General features: G+C 49.4%; 1 protein-coding gene across 5 annotated transcripts in view; it reads right to left on the bottom strand.

The window, feature by feature from the left end:
* Positions 1-13813: 13813 nt before the first annotated feature.
* IQCE (IQ motif containing E) overlaps positions 13814-21856 on the bottom strand; it is a 44134-nt gene continuing 36091 nt past the window's right edge. For 4 of the 5 annotated variants that reach the window (XM_053275746.1, XM_053275743.1, XM_053275742.1 and 1 more), the window contains one exon: positions 13814-17803. In XM_053275746.1, the coding sequence (XP_053131721.1) occupies positions 17640-17803 (164 nt within the window). In that variant the 3' untranslated portion in view covers positions 13814-17639. Of the gene's footprint in view, positions 17804-19514; positions 19892-21856 lie in introns of those variants that run through there. The other variant, XM_053275744.1, reaches the window with a different exon arrangement.

A 21856-nucleotide genomic window follows, 5' to 3' on the forward strand; every position in this document is an offset into this window, starting at 1 on the left:
GCTTTGCAGTGTGGCATTGAGCACTAGAACAAGCAGCCCTTCCATGAGGCAAGGTGAGGCAACGACCTCAGGCAGCAGGCGAATGGGGCGCCAGCAAGGCGGTAAGATGTCTCCGGCTGCTCCCATTGGAGCCGCTCTTTGGTACCCAACGCACCCTGGCAAGCTTGGCAGTGCTGGAATGCCTCTCACACGCCTTGTCAAGCTTGCCCAAAGAAGAGGCAACCTTCCTTTTCCCGCACCCTCTATGCCACTTTCCATCTTAGGGACATAGGAATCTGCCTCCTACCAGAGAGGAGAGCTGGTCTTGTGGGAGCAAGCATGACTTGTCCCCTTAGCTAAGCAGGGTCTGCCCTGGTTGCATCTGAATGGGAGACTAGAAGTGTGAGCACTGCAAGATATTCCCCTCAGGGGATGGAGCCGCTCTGGGAAGAGGATCTAGGTTCCAAGTTCCCTCCCTGGCAGCATCTCCAAGATAGGGATGAGAGAGATTCCTGCCTGCAACCTTGGAGAAGCCGCTGCCAGGCTGTGAAGATGATACTGAGCTAGATAGACCAAGGGTCTGACTCAGTATATGGCAGCTGCCTATGTCAGAACATGGGCCCATCTAGCACAGTATTTCTCAATCACTGGTCCGCGGACTGGTGCCAGTCCGTGTAGTGTTGGGTACCAGTCCATGAGGCATCACTAATAAAAATCACACACACACACACACACACACACACACCCAAAAACACAATTTCAGGCCAGCGGGGGCCCCTGCCACCAAGAGCTCTCTGGAGAGCCCTCTTCATTCCCAGGCAGGCCTCGCTGCTGGACAACATTCATGTTGCTTCCTCAAAATGAACGTTACCCAGCAGTGAGGGCTGCCTGCCTAGAAATGAGCTCCAGAGAGTTCCTGCCACTGGTGGCCCCCGCCGGCTCAAAACTGTCTTTGGGGAGGGGTGCCTGGGGGTGGGGGCGAGTGGGGTGACCCCTTTACTAACTGCTGGTCCAGGAAACTGCGTGCACGAAGAATCTACTGGTCCATGAAACGTTTTTTCTCCAAAAACACTGGTCTACACAGACTGGCAGCAGCTTCTCCAAGGCTGCAGGCAGGAATCTCTCTCAGCCGTATCTTGGAGATGCTGCCAGGGAGGGAACTTGGAATCTTCTGCATGCAAGCAGGCAGGTACTCTTCCCACAGCGGCCCCATCCCCTAAGGGGAATGTCTTAACAGTGTTCACACATGGAGTCTCCCATTCAAATGCAAACCAGGGTGCACCCTGCTTAGCAGAGGGGACACTTCATGCTTGCTACCACAAGACCAGCTCTCCTCCCATGTAGACCATTCTATAATTTTATAAGGCGCTAATGTGTGAGAAGTCATGTGTCTTCAGCAACTGCCTACCCGAACGAGGAATACAACGTCCATTCCCACCTCTCGCTTAATATTGTGGAGTGCAGGACTGGTTGCATTCTGACTGCAAAACTTGCCCGGTTCGGTTTTGAGCTGGGAGGCAACTACCCCCAGCTCAGATTAAGCCCCAGTTCCATGCTTATCAAATCATCACAGAGACCAGGCCCCACCCCACCGATGTCAAATTAACCTTTGTTTCCGAATGCCCGGGAAGGCCATCCTCTTAAGACAAGAGATAAGTTTGCTCTGATTAGCTTCAAGATGGTATGAAGAAACAGAGCAAGATAACAAGTAGTCATTGTCTCAAAACCCCACAAGTAAAGATTGGTAGTTGCATAAGTTTGGGGCGGGGCACGGGGGAGGCAGCCGTTGGTTGGTGGGCATCCTTCATGGTTATGTTTTGCATTCGGGATGAATGTGCCAGATAGGAACATAGGAAGCTGCCATATACTGAGTCAGACCATTGGTCCATCTCGCTCAGTATTGTCTACACAGACTGGCAGCAGCTTCTCCAAGGTTGCAGGCAGGAGTCTCTTTCAGCCCTATCTTGGAGATGCTGTCAGGGAAGGAACTTGGAACCTAGATGCAATTCCCAGAGTGTCTCCATCCTCTGAGGATAATATCTTACAGGGCTCACACTTCTAGTCTCCCTTTCAAATGCAACCAGGGTGGACCCTGCTTAGCTAAGGGGACAAGTCATTCTTGCTACCACAAGACCAGCTCTCTTCCTCAAAAAAGGAAGCTGCCATATACTGAGTCAGACCATTGGGGTATCTAGCTCAGTATTGTCTTCACAGACTGGCAGCGGCTTCTCCAAGGCTGCAGGCAGGAATCTCTCTCAGTTCTATCTTGGAGATGCTGCCAGGGAGGGAACTTGGAACCTAGATGCTCTTCCCAGAGCGGCTCCATCCCTTAAGGGGAATATCTTACAGTGCTCACACATCAAGTCCCCCATTCATATGCAACCAGGGCAGACCCTGCTTAGCCAATGGGACAAGTCATGCTTGCTACCACAAGACCAGCTCTCCTCGGAAAAACGCAGTCTTCCTGTATAGAAGCATGGTGTGTTCTCGCTCCACATCCTGTAAACTTAAAAGTGTGGACCCCATTTTAACTAGAAAGTGCATCTCAAGGACAGACCCCGCACTTTCCTGTTTCAACATATGGACTGCATCTCTTTGTCTTCAGCGGCTTAATAGCCCTGATTAGTCATCGCCAGTGTGTTCGTGAGATTAAAAACAAACCGAAAAAATAAAAATAAAAATGTTTAAGCTACATTTAGAACACTGTAGCCTAAGGATTAAAAAAAAATAGCAATAAAGCCTACACAATGAGATTAGTCCATTTTACACGGACCACCATCAAACTGTGCTACATACGAAACTCAGAAAACTTCTAATCTAATTAAACCAGTTTAGGAAGGGCACCCAGCCAAGCCACGACCGCGCCATGGACCAATTTGGAATGCTAACATTCTAAAGTGCTCTCTCTCTCTAAACTATTGGCACCGTCCCTTGTCTCTTAATGGTTCTTTTGTACAGCATGCGCATCTTGTCCACTTAAATGCATTGGAAATGTTGAAGGTCCTTCTCCATGCAACAGACCATTTGGTTATAGGACCTACTGCGACAGGATATCATGATAGGAATTTAGGCAGTTGCCATATACTGCCCGAGTTCAAATCCCCATTCAGCCGTGAGACTTGCTGGATGATTCTGGGCCAGTCACTTCTCTCTCGTCCTAACCTACTTCACAGGGTTGTTGTGAGGAGAGACTTAAGTATGGAGTACACCGCTCTGGGCTCCTTGGAGGAAGAGCGGGATATAAAATGTAAATATATATACTGAGTCCGATGCTGGTCCATCTAACTCAATATTGTCTACACCAGGGCTGCACAACCCAAATGCCCCTGTGGGCCAGAACCATCCATGACTTAGTGCATGGGTGCCAAAGTCAATTTTCAGCACATTAATTACTACGTTACAATTATTATTTAAAATATCCTTTCCAGTGATATTGGACAGGAAGTAGGCCTTATCCCTATCAAGTCAGTGGAGAGCCTGGGGTGCACGCCAGCCCCAAATAAATGGCCTCTCCTCTCCCTAAATCACTGAAACGTTCATGTTGCAATTCTAGTCATGCTTTGGGAATAAGCTTCACTGGGGTACACTGTGGGGCATATTTCTGAATAAACATGCATAGGATGGTGCTATACGACAGTTTCCAGTTCTTATGAAATTGCAGGATATTCCTCCCTAGGAGGCACTAAAAATGTCCTTGTGGGTCGGATCCAGCCCCTGGGCCTTATGTTGGGCAGGCCTGGTCTACACAGAATGGCAGCGGCTTCTCCAAGGTTGCAGGCAGGAGTCTCTCTCAGCCCTGTCTTGGAGATGCTGCCAGGGAGGGAACCTGGAACCTTCTGCTCTTCCCAGAGCGGCTCCATCCCCTGAGGGGAATATCTTGCAGTGCTCACATGTAGTCCCCCATTCAGATGCAACCAAGGCAGACCCTGCTTAGCTATGGGGACAAGTCATGCTTGCTGCCACAAGACCAGCTGACTTTCATCTGTGCAGATGGCCACTTGGGCTCTGCACAGATGAAATTATTGGATCCAACCCAATACTAATAGGATGTAAGTGATTATCTCCACTCATGGAGTGGAGAGGGTGGACAGAGAGAAATGTTTCTCCATCTCTCACAACACTAGAACCAGGGGTCACCCCATGAAACTGAAGGATGGGGAATTTAGGACAGACGAGAGGAAGTACTTTTTTAACACAGCGCATAATTAATCTATGGAATTCTGACAGGTCTATCAATGGCTACTAGTCTGGTGGCTGTGGGCCACCTCCAGCCTCAGAGGCACGATGCCTCTCAATCCCAGTTTCAGGGGAGCAACAGCAGGAGAGAGGGCATGCCCACACCCCTTGCCTGTGGGCTTCTCAGAGGCATCTGGTGGGCCACCGTGGGAAACAGGAAGCTGAACTTGATGGGCCTTGTGCCTGATCCAGCTGGGCTGTTCTGATGTTCTTATTGAAGCCTACAGTTGGTTGGGGGTGGGGGGCAATAGGCGTTTGAGTCCAACAACATCTGAACCCCCAAGATTAAGAATCCCTGCTATGGGGGAAGACAGTTCTCGAGATATTTTGGTCTCCAGCCATGTCGGGCTTTAGAGCACCTTGAAATGCTCCTGGAAGCTAACTGGTTTCTCAGAAAAGCTAGTAAAGAATTGTTGTAATGTAATCTGACCTGTCAATTCCAGCCAGGACAATGGTGGCCTCGTTTTGGACCAACAGGAGCTTCTGGCAGTCTTCAAGGCCTGCCCCCCACAGAGCACATTGCAGCAATGGCTTATTTTTCCTTGCAAGGGAGCCTCCCAAACCGGCCTCAACAGAGCAGCACGATCATATGGGAGGAGGCATTAGCCACCCTGTAGTGATCAGCCACCCCTCCCTCTAAGGAGTTAACCAGAAGTGAACCCTGTCTTGACTGATAGACTGGTGAACTCTGGGGTTCAGCCAATCAGCACACCAGGTGGGTGGGACCTAAAGAGCCGATGGCAGGAAGAAGAGAGTTCTTTGTTAGAAGAAGCTTGGCTGGAGGTGCAGAGGACGACATGTGGCCAGGAAGGATGGCTGCAGGAAAATGACTCTGCAGGTCCTGGAAAGCCAGGAGGGCAGGAAGCTTCAATTCTCAACCAGAGTTTTAGTGAGTTCAAGAGCAGGAAGCCTGGGCTTTGGCTTGGGGAAGTTTAGTCTAGGGAAAGGTTTGTTTAGTCAGACTTTCTGTTAGAGCAGCAGCGTAGGGAGGCTGATGGTGGTCCATGTTCAGCTGGAGCCCCTTGGCAGGGGTCAGATGTCCGCAGGGGTCCACGTTTGACATCAGATGCAGGAGCGTGGTCTCCCTCCCAAACGGGGCCTCGCAGTCCATTTTGGAAAGGAGATCAGCCCTTGCTGTGTTGGGCAGTGCAGCCCAGAGCGAATCTCCCTGCCTTTAAGGCAGAGAGAGCCATTCCGGCTGCACTGCCAATGCAGCACAGGCCGATCTCTCTTCTAAATGGGGCCGCACATGAAATTGATGGCCAGGAAATTTAAGATCAACAAATGGAAGCACTTTTTCACACGACGCCTAATCAACTTGTGGAATTCTCTGCCACAAGATGTGCTGACAGCCAACAACCTGGATGGCTTTAAGAAGGGTTTGGATAACTTCATGGAGATGAGGTCTATGAATGGCTACTAGTTGGAGGGCTGTGGGCCACCTCCAGCCTCAAAGGCAGGATGCCTCTGAGTACCAGTTGCGGGGGAGTAACAGCAGGAGCGAGGGCATGCCTTCAACTCCTGCCTGTAGGCTTCCAGCGGCATCTGGTGGGCCACTGTGCGAAACAGGATGCTGGACTAGATGGGCCTCCTTGGGCCTGATCCAGCAGGGCTGTTCTTATATTCACACATCTAGCACATGGAACTAAGATCTCAGCAAGCAATACAGGACTGGAATTTTGTCCAAAAAGACACATGCCATTTCTCCCCACTTGCGAGAAATGCCAGGAGGTCAAGTTAGGACCTTTGCAGCATCAGGGGATGAAGCAACAGGAAGTCCGAGAGAGGTTGATGGACGAGATGTCCCTTCTCATTCTCTTGGGTGCCCAAACGCATTTCCTAGCAAGTCTGAAGGTTGCTAACTCTCGGCTGCACAGCCCTGAAGGAAGGAGCCCCCCCCGGGCCTTCAACACCCACAAAGGCTCCTTTGTCACAAAACTCTCCCCATCTCTGCATGAGGCATCCTGTGGCTGTAGACTAGAGGCCCCAAGTCTATCCTTCACAAAAACTCCTCTCTCTGTCTTTCTTGCGGAAGAGCAAGGGTTTCGTTTTTAACTGCCCCCTCACCCTCTAAAGTTCATTCCCGTGGCCTTACGGGGCTGCTGACTTCTCTTAAAAAACAAACAACAAAACAACATGCAGGAATCACATGCACTTTTAAGGAGAAGTAATTATGCAAAGGATTGCAGTATAAGGATTTTCCTGGGTAAATCAAGGAACTGAAAGCAAGGGATGGAGAGCTGGTCTGGTGGCAACAAGCATGAATTGCCCCCTTTGCGAAGTCCCTGGTTTGCATTTAATACGGGCGGCTACAAGGCTGTTCTCATGAGTAGCCGATCCTGGGCTTGTCTGCCCTGAGGACCGCCGGGATCTGTGCCAAACCCTGCGCTGAAGCCCGGCTAAGGATTGTTCTCCCTCCCTGGCATATCTCCAAGTTAGGGCTGAGAGAGACTCCTGCCTGCAACCTTGGAGAAGACACTGCCAGTCTGTGTAGACAATACTGAGCTAGATGGACCAATGGTCTGACTCAGTATGTGGCAGCTTCCTATGTTCCTATACCAAGTCCCAGCCTCAGATCGATCCGCCCTGCTCCGCTCTGCACAGAGCAGCGGGGGTCATGTGGGAGGGCGGAGTGTGCTCCTACCAGGCTCCAAATCTTCATCTGGGGAGGAAGGCAGCTTTTGGGAAGCCCTCCCCCTGCCTGCCCAGTAGGTTCTGTAGCTGGTCAGTCGGGACATGTGAACACGATATAAGATGTTCCCTTTAAGGGATGTGGCCATAGCTCAGTAGAAGAGCATCTGCATGCTGACATGAAATGAGTCCCAAGTTCACTCCCTAAGCAGCATCTGTAGCTAGGCGTGAGAGTGCCTCCTGCCTGAAACTGTGGAGAGATGCTGCCAGTCAGTGCGGGCAATCCTGACCTATTTGGAGCAATGGCAGATTCTGCAACGACTATGCCATACGTTGACATCAGGCTACTATGAGACCCATCAATAGTCAGTTCCCACCAGCAGCAGAACACACAATTCAATCCTTTGAGAGAACTACTAGGAACATAGGCAGCTGCCATATACTGAGTCAGACCATTGGTCTATCTAGCTCAGTATTGTCTTCACAGACTGGCAGCAGCTTCTCCAAGATGGCAGGCAGGAATCTCTCACAGTCCTGTCTTGGAGATGCTGCCAGGGAGGGAGAACTCGGAACCTTCTGCTCTTCCCAGAGCGGCTCCATCCCCAAAGAGGAATCTCTTACACTGCTCACACATCAAGTCTCCCATTCAGATGCAACCAGGGTGGACCCTGCTTAGCTAAGGGGACAAGGCATGCTTGTTACCACGAGACCAGCTCTCCTCCCGCAACCCTTGACCACAACCTGCTGTCTTCCCCTGCAGGGAACCAGCCCACTGGATAGCCAGTCCACTCAATACTCGGAGTGAACTCTCTTGTGAGTCCCCGCAGATTAGCAAACAACAAATTGAAAGCGCTTCACTGCCCCACAGAAATGTGAGCCTCTCTTCCTTGCACCTTCTTCATCATAATGCCTTGTTAATGGCTCTCTTATTACTGCTCACTGCTGTGGCTTCGTCTGATTCCTCCGCCTAGTGGTTCCTTAGGGACCGGAGTCTGGGAAACCCGTTGCTCTCATCTTGGTCCTTGAGCACACACACAAGTCTTAATGGCTTCCTGTGATGCTTAGTCACGACTATCCTTTAGTCTAGATGCTACCTACTATCTTTCAGAATCCTTCAGTTACACCATCAGCTGCAGGCATACAGAAAGTCAGACTTGAACAGGAATTGTCCCCTTTGCTAAGCAGGGTCCCCGGATTTGCATTTGAATCGCAAGTGACTACTTGTGAGCACTGTCTGTTGTGATCTATTCCCCTTAAGGGATGGGGCCTTCACTCAGTCGTAGAGCATCTGTTTACACGCAGCAGAAGGTCTCAGGTTCACTCCCTGGCAGCATCTCCTGGTAGGGCTGGGCGAGAGTCCTGCCTGTAAGAAGAAGCCGCTGCCAGTCAGTGTAGACAATACTAAGCTAGATGGACCAAGGGTCTGACAAGGTATGTGGTAGGGGTGTGCGATTCATCTCATGTCGAGCCGGCCCGGTTCGGGCAGTCCGAGTTTGAACCGGCCTGGCCCCCAGCTTCCTAGGTTACTACGTCTTAATTATGACTTTCAAACCTCCTACATATTAGCAGTAAGCAACTTCAATACCAGTAGTCTTTTTCTCTAAGTCAGGGGTTCCCAAGCTTGGACCCAGAGATGTCGTTGGAAAACAACTCCCATCACCCCTAGCACAATGGCCAGTGGATGATGGGAGTTGTAGTCCAATGAACTCTTGCTTGAAGTGACTGACGGCTGTTCAGCAACTGCACCAGAGCTGCCTTCTGCACCCCCCCCCCGCCCCCACCAACAATCATCAGATGACTGGAGCCGGATTTATTTTGCCCAGTAGTGTAAACCTCTCTCTCTCTCCTCTCTGATTGCCTTTGCTCTGGACAGCTCCCAGCAGCTGCCTCTGGAAACACTACAGACAGCATTTTCACTGATGGGATTAAGCAAAAATCATCTTCTCTGTACTGCAGCCTCCTTTCTGTCTGCAAGTGCTGGCACGGGTGACAGTAAGTGTCAGATTAAAAAAACCAGACTCCATCCCTGGTTTAACAAGCATTTGGCATAAGTGGGGGAGCCCATTTTTTGGTATGATGTTAAGGCGGGGTGGGGGAATAGTAGTACAACTAAAAGATCTTTCTTGCCGAGAAACTGAGCTTTATGCCGAACAGAAGACTGAAATAGGCAATAGAGGCCGATTAGTGTGCCAAGGAGACTGAGCTACACAGGATTTCCCTGGTCTGGATGTTGCCTCTGCCTGTGAACTCACTCAGTGGCCTTGGGCAAGCCACTTACTCCCCACCTCAGCTCCCCTAGCCGTGATGTGGGCATAAGAATCAACCAGCTGGGTTGGTCAGTGCCATCTGGGGGGACAAATGCTCATAAGTGATTTTTGACAAGGTTCATACCCCTAGAGTTGGAAGAGAAGTGATAGCAGGGCACGACTTTCAGTTTTCCATGTACTATCATGCTTTTATTGTCCTGACCATTGGGCCTGCAGTGGTGAAATCTGCAATGGTGTTTTAAAAGCTTTTAGCACACAAAAACTACTATAAAATGTTATCAATGTTGTCAGAGGAATGGACATGAAAATTGGCAGGAGTGTCCTCCAAAGATTACTCCATAGGGAGAGTGCAACAATTGGTTCACTCTTACCCTAACCCTGACCCTTTACTCTGTGCAGAAAGGACTGCAATTTTACCCTAAATCATTTGCGGGGTAGGGATAGGAACATAGGAAGCTGCCATATACTGAGTCAGACCCTTGGTCTATCTAGCTCAGTATTGTCTTCACAGATTGGCAGCAGCTTCTCCAAGGTTGCAGGCAGGAATGTCTCTCAGCCCTCTCTTGGAGATGCTGCCAGGGGAGGGAACTTGGAACCTACAGGTGAAACTCGGAAAATTAGAATATCGTGCAAAAGTCCATTAATTTCAGTAATGCAAATTAAAAGGTGAAACTGATATATGAGACAGACACATTACATGCAAAGCAAGATAAGTCAAGCCTTAATTTGTTATAATTGTGATGATCATGGCGTACAGCTCATGAGAACCCCAAATCCACAATCTCAGAAAATTAGAATATTACATGGAACCAAGAAGACAAGGATTGTAGAATAGAACAATATCGGACCTCTGAAAAGTATAAGTAGGCATATGTATTCAGTATTTGGTTTGGGCTCCTTTTGCAGCAATGACTGCCTCAATGCGGCGTGGCATGGATGCTATCAGCCTGTGGCACTGATGAGGTATTATGGAAGACCAGGATGCTTCATTAGCGGCCTTCAGCTCTTCTGCATTGTTTGGTCTCATGTCTCTCATCCTTCTCTTGGCAATGCCCCATAGATTCTCTATGGGGTCAGGTCAGGCGAGTTTGCTGGCCAATCAAGCACAGTACACTGTATACTTTTCAGAGGTCCGATATTGTTCTATTCTTCAATCCTTGTCTTCTTGGTTCCATGTAATATTCTAATTTTCTGAGATTGTGGATTTGGGGTTTTCATGAGCTGTACGCCATGATCATCACAATTATAACAAATTAAGGCTTGACTTATCTCGCTTTGCATGTAATGCGTCTGACTCATATATGTTTCACCTTTTAATTTGCATTACTGAAATTAATGAACTTTTGCACGATATTCTAATTTTCCGAGTTTCACCTGTAGATGCTCTTCCCAGAGCGGCTCCATCCCCTAAGAAGGGGAATATCTTACAGTGCTCACACTTCTGGTCTCCCTTTCATATGCAACCAGGGAGGACCCTGCTTAGCTAAGGGGACAAGTCATGCTTGCTACCACAAGACCAGCTCTCCTGAGGTGCAGATCCAGAGGCGATGACCCAGAGAAAGCTGTGAGTACAACCATTTTCAATTACCTATTTTCCATTGCTAGCTGGGGCTAGACGTTGCCAAAAATCACTACGTGCATTCGTGCATGATGGTACCAATAGCCAATGTCTGTGGGCTTGGCTCAAGGTCTATGTAGGGATCTTGTAAGAGGTCACCTGTGTTGACTCAGTTGTGTGGGTTTTAGATTGAGCACAGCTCGGGTCTGTATCATAATCTTCTTGCACTCGAGGCGGTACAAACGAAATTCCTGATAAATATCTTCCAGGTACCTCGATGTGTACCTAATGTAGTCCTTCACTTGAAAGCTGGCGTCCCTTAGGTGGAATCTAGGGTGTGGTTAAGTGTCATTGATTACTGGCTAAAGTTAAATTTCCATCTTATAGGCTTTGCCCCCTTAACATAGGGAGACACCTTTAACTCACACTGGAGAAGAGTGGTTTGCCAAAAGTTGAATTCATATGGCTTTAACCCAGAGACTTTATTAAGAATGGGGCATGCCAAAACCAAAATGGTACTCAGAACACGTTTCTGATATGGATGTGCAAATAGATAAGGACAATCTTTGATCTCTAAGGGAGTTTTCCTCAGATACCAGCCCTTTAGCTCAAATCCTGCTAGAGATTTAACTCAACTCACAACTGCAATATCTCACAGGATGTTCAAATTGGCTCATTTTAATGCATTACCTACCGCTCTGCTCAAAGGGAAGGTTCAGGAAAATCCCATATGCCAAAAGACTCTGTCCCTTTGTCTCAGACACCATAGAAACCACATCCCATGTTCCATTGTACTGTTTTACAGGGAGTTATGTTATTGTCATTGAATGGCACAGCGGGGAAATGACTTATCAAGCCAGAGGTTGCCGGTTCAAATCCCCGCTGGTATGTTTCCCTGAAACACCTCTATCGGGCAGCAGCGATTTAGGAAGATGCTGAAAAGGCATCATCTCATATTGCGCAGGAGGAGGCAATGGTCACCCCCTCCTGTATTCTACCAAAAGAAAACCACAGGGCTCTGTGGGAGCCAGGAGTCGACATTGACTCGACAACGGCACACTTTATTGTCATGCACTTGCCGGGGGTCACATTTTCCGACCGCCTCTCTTCCTCTGATCCTGTCCACAGGCTGGGGAAGTGGCCTCAGGAGTGTTGGGGTGGAGGATATTAATTGTCACCCTTTTCCTCCACCAGCTGTCAGGGAGCAGGGTCAGACTGCTCCTCACCAGGAATCTCTAGGTCCAAATCACCCCCTTCAGACCTCCTCACCCCTGGCCATCCAAGCCTTCAATAAAGCCCTGCAATCAGGGCAACCCCAACCACCCTCCCCTGACTCCGCCTTCTCCAATCTAGCTGCCTGCATCTTCCCTCCTCCAGCTGTTGCCTGTCTTGCCAGCTGTTGAGGCCCTGCCTTCTCCTCTTTGCCACCAGGGGGCAACCTGTTGGGCCATGCTGTCCCATCCACGGTCTGTGGGTTCCTGCTGGGTGTCCTGGCTCTCCCTGGCAACTGTGTGAGGTCCCAACTGGCTTTTCCTGGATCCAGGAGCTGTATTGCCTCCGTCTTCTTGGCTCCCCCTCCATCTTCTGTTCCCCCACCCACGGCCAGCGGGAAGACCCTACAGCTATCAATTAAATTCCCAGGCCATACACATTCATTTTTTACTACTTTTTTGCTGTCCAACCAGAAAGATGAGATATCCCTAAAAGTCACTAAGTTTTGTTTGATTGCGAGTAAAATCAGGCAACAAAAGCTAGCTTCCGCATAGTGAGCTCAGCAGTTAAAGGAGTATGAATTTTACTCTGTTGTAGTATAGGTATAGTTGTTATACTTCTATGATGCTTTCCTACTTGTTCTCTTTGATTGACTTGTATTGTCTTCTGGTCTGTGACTGTATCAATAAAGATTGACTGATTTTAGATTGCAAAGCCCTTGGACCAGGGATCATATATTTTTTTGAGGCACCATATATGTCAAAGGTGCTGTATAAATGAGCCAAATAAGTGCATGAAATGACACACTACAAAAGGAAATGGAACCGCGCACCCATCTTTTCCCTTCTGTATGCAAAGTTGGGTCAGTAGCAACTGTGAAACCCTAAACGACATCATGGAAGCCAGAGTGAAGCTCCACATGGGGTGGGACGACCCTGACTTCCAAGGTCCTGTGGAGGACCACATAACTGGAGGTCTGGTTGTGGTTGCTGGCGACTCCAAACTGGGCCTTTTCTAGGGTTGCCCTGGGGACTATGGAACGTGCTTCTTAACAAAAAGTAGAGCCTTCCCTTCTCTGGGTGTTTTTAAGAAAAATCTGAAAACAGACCTGTTTAATCAGGCTTTTCATTTACAGGTTTTGTTTTTAAGAATTGTTTTAATTGTGTTAATGTTTTAGGTTGTAAACTGCCCAGAGATTGTGCTCATCATCCTCAGCCACAATGGCAGATGGAAAGAGGAGTTGTAGTTTGATGATGTCTGAGGACCCACAATGTAGGCATTTGTACGCCTTTTACTAATGCCAGAAAAAGTCAGGAATGACAAAAAAAATTGGTCATACTGCACCTTGTACCTAGTAGGTAGACAGTAGCTTAGTGCCAGCATAGCATAGTGGTTAGTGTTGGACTAGGGCTGGGAAGACCCAAGTTCGAATCCCCATTCAACCATGAAACTCACTGGATGACTCTGGGCCAGTCATGTATCTCTCAGCCTAACCTATCTCACAGGGTTGTTGTGAGGGTAAACATAACCATGTACACTGCTCTGAGCTCCTCGGAGGAAGAGCAGGATATAACTGTAAAATAAAAATTTAAAAATAGCTTAATAATAATAATTCGATTTCTATACTGCCCTTCTAAAAATGGCTCAGGGCGGTTTACACAGAGAAATAATAAAAAAGTAAGATGGATCCCTATCCCCGAAGGGCTCACAATCTAAAAAGAAACATAAGAGAGACACCAGCAACAGTCACTGGAGGTCCTGTGCTGGGGGTGGAGAGGGCCAGTTACTCTCCCCCTGCTAAATAGAGAATCACCATGTTAAAAGGTGCCTCTTTGCCAAGTTAGCAGGGGTTAGGGTTATAACAGTTATAATAATACAAATGGTAATAAATAAAATAAAATAAAATAAAAATAAACTGACTCTGTTCTAAGTAAATCCAACTCAATTTATTTATTTTTAAAAAGTCACATAAGCATTTACAAATATCGATTGTGCTTAAAGACGAGTTGAATTTCCATGTTCCTCGCACAGATAATTTAGTGATTGTGCCTGTGGCTTCACACCCACACTCACCATATATATGCATATATCAGTGAAAACTCCACTTGTAGCGGAAGTTGCCCAGTCCACAAAGGGTTCCAGCAAGCCCTTTTGTAGAACACGTACCCTTGGCTCCAGGGCAGGGGTGGGCAACCATGTCTCTCTCTCTCTCTCCAGATGTTGTTGAACTACAACTTCCATCACCCCCCCCAACCACAATTTATTGCAGTTGGGGACGATGGGAGTTGTCTTTCAACAATATCTGGAGAGAGGTGGTTGTCTGCCCTGGCTCTAGGGGTTGGGAAATGTTCTCTTTCTGGACTATAATTTCCTTCAGGTGGTGGACAACTGACCCCTCCCCAACTGGAACAGATGCAAGGCTTATATTGGAGGACATCCCCAACAGTACCAGCAGGGCACCCAATCAAAGTTCTGTGAAGCCATCTCTTCTTGGGACAGAGGCGAATAATTAGACCCTTCCTGGAACCAGCGGTTCCCTTTTACGACTTCATCAAGACATTCGCAAGAGGTCTAATGACACTCACAGCTTCCCCTCTTGCATTTGTGCTCATGAGAGCACACAGAGAGCCCGGGGGCCAGGCAGCAAAGCCGAGCGGATGCAACAGGCATTGCGGGGCCCTTCCAGTGGAGACAGCTGCCCTGCTCTTCTCTTGACCCACTCCCATTCTCCTTCAGGCCGACTGCCCCAAATCCACACCGCCAAGGCATGTAAGAAAGCCAGCCCAGCCCTTACGCAAGGCAGGCAGTGACTGCATCGCTTCCAGCCTGCCCTGGCGAGGCGCTTCCAGGAACTGGCAATGATTCATGCTTTCCTGCCACTTCGAGGGAGGTCATTGGGCTTGGTCTCATCACACTCACCTTTTTTTCATTGCTCGCAACAGAGATGGGCTTCGATTTTCCCCCAGGACTTACCCACTGGGCGGAGGGAAAGGTGGTCTTGCGGCCACGGGCATGAATTCTCCCCTTTGCTAAGCAGGGCCTGCCCTGCTTTGCATTTGACTGGGTGGCTACATTCAAGTGCTACAATAAATTGTAGCTGGGGGTGCTGGGAGTTGTAGTTCAGCAACATCTGGAGGAACCCAGGTTGGGAAATGCGGCCTTAGAGCAGGGGTTCTCAATGTTGACTTCAACTCCCATAATCCCCAGGTGACTTCAACTCCCATAATCCCCAACCAAAGGCCGCTGGTCTTGGGGGTTATGGGAGTTGAAGTCCAATGACATCTGGGGACCCAACGTTGAGAATCCCTGCCTCAGAAAATGGGGCCATCGCTCAGGTAGAGCACCTGCTTGCATACAGGAGATCACAGATTCACTCCCTGGCAGCATCTCCACACTCCTGCCTGGAATGGAACCTCAGAGAGACGCTGCCAGTCAGTGTAGACAGTACAGAGCTAGACGGACCAGGGGTCTGGCTCAGTATATGGCAGCTTCCTATGAGGGTTATGGGTACACCGATCTTCATCCTTCATAAACATCATTCAGTTACAACATGGCACATCCAGTCAATAGGGCAATGAATAGTGAAAAGTCTCCCTCTATCTTCCATTCCAGAAGGTCAGGAACGAAGATGAGTAATGGCTGGAGCTGGTTAATAAATCAATCTGGACATTTGTCAAGTCACCAAGAATGACAGATAGGAGCGGTTTGCCTTCTCCTTGTCAAAAGCGTTATCTTGAGGGGCGGAGGGAGATACGGTGGGCCTGCACCTTTACTAGCAGAAATGTAGGAACAGAGCAAGCTTGGAAGGCCCACATCACACTCGCTCAAGATAAAGCAAGCTCAACACCAGTCCTTTGAGAAGGGCCGAAGATGCTCGGTGCCCATTAACTATGGCTGGTTAACACACCAAAAGTTTGGAGCTAAATCAATGGCTCCAGTGAGGGAGAGTCTGTCTGAGGAGAGCACCAGAAGAGAAGGAACCAGGAGCCTGTTGATCTGATATTCCATCACAAAAGCCAACAGCCAGACCCTGGCTCCTAAGTTCTTGATCTTATAATGCCCTTCAGCAAGTCGACTCCCTCTTGCTGGAGACAGCCTTTCCCTGCCCAGGCTTTGAAGCAACTGGCTGTGATCGTCCTGGGTTCAAGGCCCAGGTGATACTCGGTTGGTTGGTGCAGGTTTTCCCCACCAACATGTTGATTCCACAGAACTGGCAGCTTCTGGAGACAGAATTACAATGGCAAGAGACGCCCCTTCCTAACGCTGAGTCTAGTTTACCCTACAAGAGGGGTTGGAGGGTGCCCACTAGCGCTCCCTCCGAGGCAGGGCTTCTTGACCTTGGGTCGCCAGATGGTGTGAGACTACAACTCCCATCACGCCCCCCCACCATAGCCTTTGTGGCTGGGGATGATGGGAGCTGTAGTCCAACACTAGCTGGAGACCCAAGGATAGGAAAGCCTGCTCTAAACGGGAATTTCCCAGATGCCGTTGGCTACCAGTCGCATCATCCTCAGTCAAAAGGCCATTGCAGCTTGGGGATGATGGGAGATGTAGTCAAGAACGGCTTGGAATTACAGGGAGCCCTGGTTCCCATCCCTTGTGCTCTTCCTAAGGTGTCTTTCTCTCTTTAGGATAGATCTTCAGGAGCGGGTTGGTTGTCCCCTTTGCTAAGTAGGTTTGCATATGGAGCGGGGGGGGGGGGGGGAGAACCTGCAAATGCTGCCAGATATTCCCGAGGGGAAGGGGCTGCAGCTCAGTGAGAGGAGAGCTGGTCTTGTGGTAGTCAGCATGACTCGTCCCCTTAGCTAAGCAGGGTCTGCCCTGGTTGCATATGAATAGGAGACTAGAAGTATGAGCACTGCAAGATACTCCCCTCAGGGGATGGAGCCACTCTGGGAAGAGCAGAAGGTTCCAAGTTCCCTCCCTGGCAGCATCTCCAAGATAGGGCTGGGAGAGACTCCTGCCTGCAACCTTGGAGATGCTGCTGCCAGTCAGTGTAGACAATACTGAGCTAGATGGACCCGCGGTCTGACTCGGTAGATGGCAGCTTCCTCTGTTCCTGTGCTCAGTAGGGCTCGCAGTGTGAGAGTTGAGCATAAACCTGAATAGCTGCAAGGTGGCAGATGGGATACCTCAAAAGGAAGGAAGGAAGACTCATTCTCCCCAGAAGTGTCAACTGTGTCATTCAGTCTGGGTTGGTCCTATTGCTACCACCATCTAAAGCCTCAGGGATTAGAGTAGGAGGAGAGCTGGTCTTGTGGTTGCAAGCAGGAATGGTCCCTTTTGCTAAGCAGGGTCTGCCCCAGTTTGCATCTGAATGGGAGACTACATGCGTGAGCACTGTCCGATATTCCCCTGAGGGGATGCGGCCGCTCTGGGAAGAGCATCTGCCTGCTTGCATGCAGAAGGTTCCCAGTTCCCTCCCTGGTAGCATCTCCAGATAGGGCTGAGAGAGACTCCTGACTGCAACCGTGGAGAAGCCGCTGCCAGTCTGTGTAGACAATACTGAGCTAGATAGACCAAGGGCCAGACTCAGTATATGGCAGCTTCCTATGTTCCTATGGGTGGAATTTGCCAATGGATACCAACTCTGGGGAAAGGGACTGGCGATGGATGGCCGCTCGGATTCTCTCCACACACACACACACACACCCCGGTCCTAACCTTCATTAGCTCTCTCCTCAGCGCAGCACCACTGCGCCCTGGCCTAGTCCACTTTGCCTGACAAAAGCGGCAAGGCTGTTGTCCATCAGGGGCTAGGAGCGCAGGAGAGAATGTGCCGTACCGCTGCGGAAATCAAAGGGAGATCTGCTCTTGGCTGCTGCGGGAGACACTGTGATGATATCATCCGAGTCGTCCGAATGAGCCTCGTCTGCAGACAGCGAGAGAGAGGGCTGGGGCTGGTCCTGGGAGGACGGGGCTGGAATGAGAACAAAGACAAGGAGGCGATTCAATAAAGACGGACAGAGACAAGTCCTTCCGGGAAGAAGAAGGCGGCGGCTCCGGGCAGGCTTCCAGAACAGCCGGCGGTGAGGAACAATTCCAAATTTCCCCTTTACGCCTTACACCGATACAGTTTGCTCGCATTTGGCGCAACAAGGCAGGCGAGCATTAAGCCAACAACCACTGGCCATGCTAGACGGGGGAAGTTTTGTAATGAGGACCAAATGGCAGCACACCGTGTAAGCCCTGAAGGATTCAGCCGCCCTACAAGAGGGACACGTACCATATCTACCCCAATAGAAAATGATGCTGAATGTAAGAGGGTGCCTTAAGAGATAGAGGATAAGAAAGAAAACTCTGAATCTAAGACAACCTCCCCCCTCCATATTTAACAGGGAAGAACTGGGGGGGGGGCAAACCTCATCTTAGATTTGGGAAAATACAGAATTAGCAGCCCTAAATGCTAAAAAAGGAACAAGGAAAGAGCTGCTCAAGCAAGGTAAGATGCAGTGGAAGAGACACACCGAAGCCTTTTGGGCCAGAAAACGTGACAGCAAGTATCCTGGCTTTTGACCACAGCAGTCTCTGGAAGTCCATAGCCTGCCGGGAAGGCAAACGACAGACTGCTTGCCCAAGTGGCTGCCCCACGTGGATTCTGGGAGAGCACCCCAGAAGCCTTTGCAAAGGCACTAAGGATGTTGGACTGCAGCCCCTGCACAGCACGCAGCTTCCTGTCACCTGCCGTGATGTGGCGAGATATCCCGGGGCGCACCGCTCAGACTGGAAGGCGGCCCGCTGGCAGCCCCGTGGCATATTTTGCCGCCTCAAACGACTGCCGAGGTCGGTGAGAAGGATTCCTTGTAACAGCAATTCCAGGACGTTGACTACAACTCCCACCACCCACAGCCTAAGCACTGTGGTTTTTCTTCCTTTGAAAGGAGGAAAGCTCTCCTCCTCTCTCCCAGCCCTATCTTGGAGATGCTTCCCGGGAGGGAACTTGGCACCTTCTGCTCTTCCCAGAGCGGCCCCATCCCCTGAGGGGAATTTCTCACACATGTAGTCTCCCATTCGGATGCAAATCATGCTGGAACCTGCTTAGCAAAGGGGACAATTCATGTTTGCTGCCACAAGACCAAAGCCACCTAATGGGGCAGCGGGGAAGTAACTTGCCTAGGGAACAAGAGGTTGCCGGTTCAAATCCCCGCTGGTATGTTTCCCAGACTATGGGAAACACCTATAGTGGGCAGCAGCGATATAGGAAGAGGCTGAAAAGCATCATCATCTCATATTGCATGGGAGGAGGCAATGGTCAACCCCTCCTGTATTCTACCAAAGACAAACACAGGGATCTTTGGGAGCCAGGAGTCGACACCAACTTGACGGCACAAGTTTACCAGTTAATTTACAGGACTTGCTGCCACGGAATGTGAAGGCTACTAGCTTAGATGGCTTTAAAAGGGGATTAGACAAATTAATGGGCACCCAGAGGCCTATCAGTGGCCAGAAGTCATGATGGAGCCTTCATGTTCTGGAGCAGTCTACCACTGAATGGGAGTTGAAAGGGAACAGCAGCAAGGACAGACAGTTGTTACAATGCCCTACAGCTGTCTCTGGGATGCCGGACTAGATGCAGTCAAGCTCCTCTCGTGCCTGTTTAAGCCGGGCAATGTTTTGAGTACATATTAAGAAACGGTAGCCAAATCATTCATTTCCACTTGAACCATTTAGCAATAGGAGACTTCCGCAACGTGCATGCATTATGGACTTTTGGGGCTGGACAAAGGGTGCAGCGGGGAGATTGCGAGTGAGATGATTTATGAACCAATTGTGCTATGGATAAAGGCAGACAAAGGAAGCGGCCTGGGGGCAGACGGAATAATGAAGGGGTCTGGCTCCCAAAACAAATTGCTCGGATCGAAAAAAGGTCAAGTCCTGTCTCTGGAACGAAATGCGGCCTATTATTAAGTTGAGCATCGTGCGACGTTTTCTGCTTCTGCGCCATCCCCAATCTCTGGTTTTAGGACCTTCTGAGACAAACCATCTGAACACCAACGACCCCTGCGAACTGAGCACAGAGGCACCCTTTAAAGTGGCGATTCTCTTCTGTTTAGCAGGGGGAGAGCAACTGGCCCTCTCCAACCCCAGCACAGCATCCCTCCAGTGGCTGCGGCTGGTATCTGCCTTATGTTTCTTTTTAGACCGTGAGCTCTTTATGCTAGTCTCTGACTGTAATAAAGGTTGATTGATTGACTGTGAGCTCTTTGGGGTCAGAGGACCAAATTATTGATATATTATTAATTTTTCTACACTTTGAGAACTTTGGTTGAAGAGTGGTATATAAATATCCGTAGTAGTAGTATCTATGACCAACTATGTTTATATAGCTATTGTGTTCAGACAATTAAAAAACAATTACACCGATTCCAACCTGCACCTGAGCCTCTGTTGCTTAAACCTCATTTATCAGAACTCCCTGCTAGTAATAGGAACACACTGCACCTCTGAACAGAAGGATCTCATGCCAAGGCACCAGTCAGCACATCCCACTCTCCAGAGCTTCTTCTGTGTCTTCTTGGGCCAGTTCTTCAAATATCACATACAGAGTTGTTGCTATGTTACTGCCAATTCAGGCGAACCAGTTTGAGCGTCCCGACTTCTGCCCAAGAGTTGGGGTGGGGGGTAAAAGACACCCACTGGAATTAACATAGCACTGTGCCTTGGAAAATGGCATCACTGGCCAATAAATAAAGGAGACGAGGATGAAATCAGGACCTTAGGGAAGGACGTGAAGATGGGGCCATGGCTCACTGCTTGCATGTAGAGGGTCCCAGGTTCAATCCCTGGTGGCATCTCCAGGTAGGGCTGGGGAAGACTCCTGCCCGAAACCTTGGAGAGCTGCTGCTGCCAGTCAGGGTCGACAATACTGAGCTAGGTGGACCAGTGGTCTGACTCAGCAGACAGCAGCCTTCTCTGTGCCGATGACATTGGGTAGTTGCTGAGATCTACCCATATCAGAACTGCTCATTTACCCAAATGTCAGAAATGTCTAACACTTATCACTGGCCTCCCAAAATGTCAAGACCTGAGGATGGATGGCTGTAGCTCAGTGTTCGGGCATCTGCTCTGCATGCCGATGGTCCCTGGTCCAACCCCTGGCAGCATCTCCAAATAAGGCTGGGAGAGGCTCCTGCCTGAAATCCTGGAGAGCTGCTGCCAGTCAGTGTAGACAAGACTGAGCTAGGTGGACCAAGGGTCTGACTCGGTACAAGGCAGCGTCCTATGTCCGAACAACATTCCGTGGTTTTTGAGATTTACCAATAAATAGCAGAAACTTTTGACATTTATCACTGGTCTCTCAAAATGGTAAGGAAAACCAATAAGCATAAATGTTTATGGGGTGTTTTTTTTTAACATTTACCCTGAGAAGGAGCGGGAGGGGGAGAGGGAGAGAGCACAGTTAGAACCCCTGCGAACTGAGCAAAGAGACGCCTTTTGAAGTGGTGATTCTCTTGCATCGAGCAGGAGGAGAGCAACTGGCACTACCCATCCTCAGCACAGCATCCCTCCAGTGGCTGTTGCTGGTAGCTGCCTTATGCTTCTTTTTAGACTGTGAGCCTTTGCGGGACAGGGGGCCATGTTATTTCTATATGCATCCTTATATGTAAACCACTTTGGGAACTTTGGTTGAAGAGCAGTATAGAAGTATCCATAGTAGTCGAAGAAGAAGAAGCGAGAGAACCCACATTCGGACCATAGTGCAGTCTGGAGGACAAAGAATCGTCCTCCCTCCTGTGCCTTATTGAAACTGCTTTTCCTCCTCGCTCATTATGGACCTGGGTGCAGCTACTGGGAAGGTTGGCGTTCTCGTACCCAGCTGCCATTTAACACATGAGCACGCTAGGCGGGCACCTCCGACCTGGGTTTTCCCTCACAGACAATCAGAAATCTGGAGTATTTCTTGAAGTGCCTGGATCATGGTTAATATGAATAAATATGACAAATATTTATATTCTGCTTTTCAACCAGAGTT

This window comes from Hemicordylus capensis, chromosome 13 (genome assembly GCF_027244095.1).
Source record: "Hemicordylus capensis ecotype Gifberg chromosome 13, rHemCap1.1.pri, whole genome shotgun sequence".
Lineage (NCBI taxonomy): Eukaryota > Metazoa > Chordata > Lepidosauria > Squamata > Cordylidae > Hemicordylus > Hemicordylus capensis.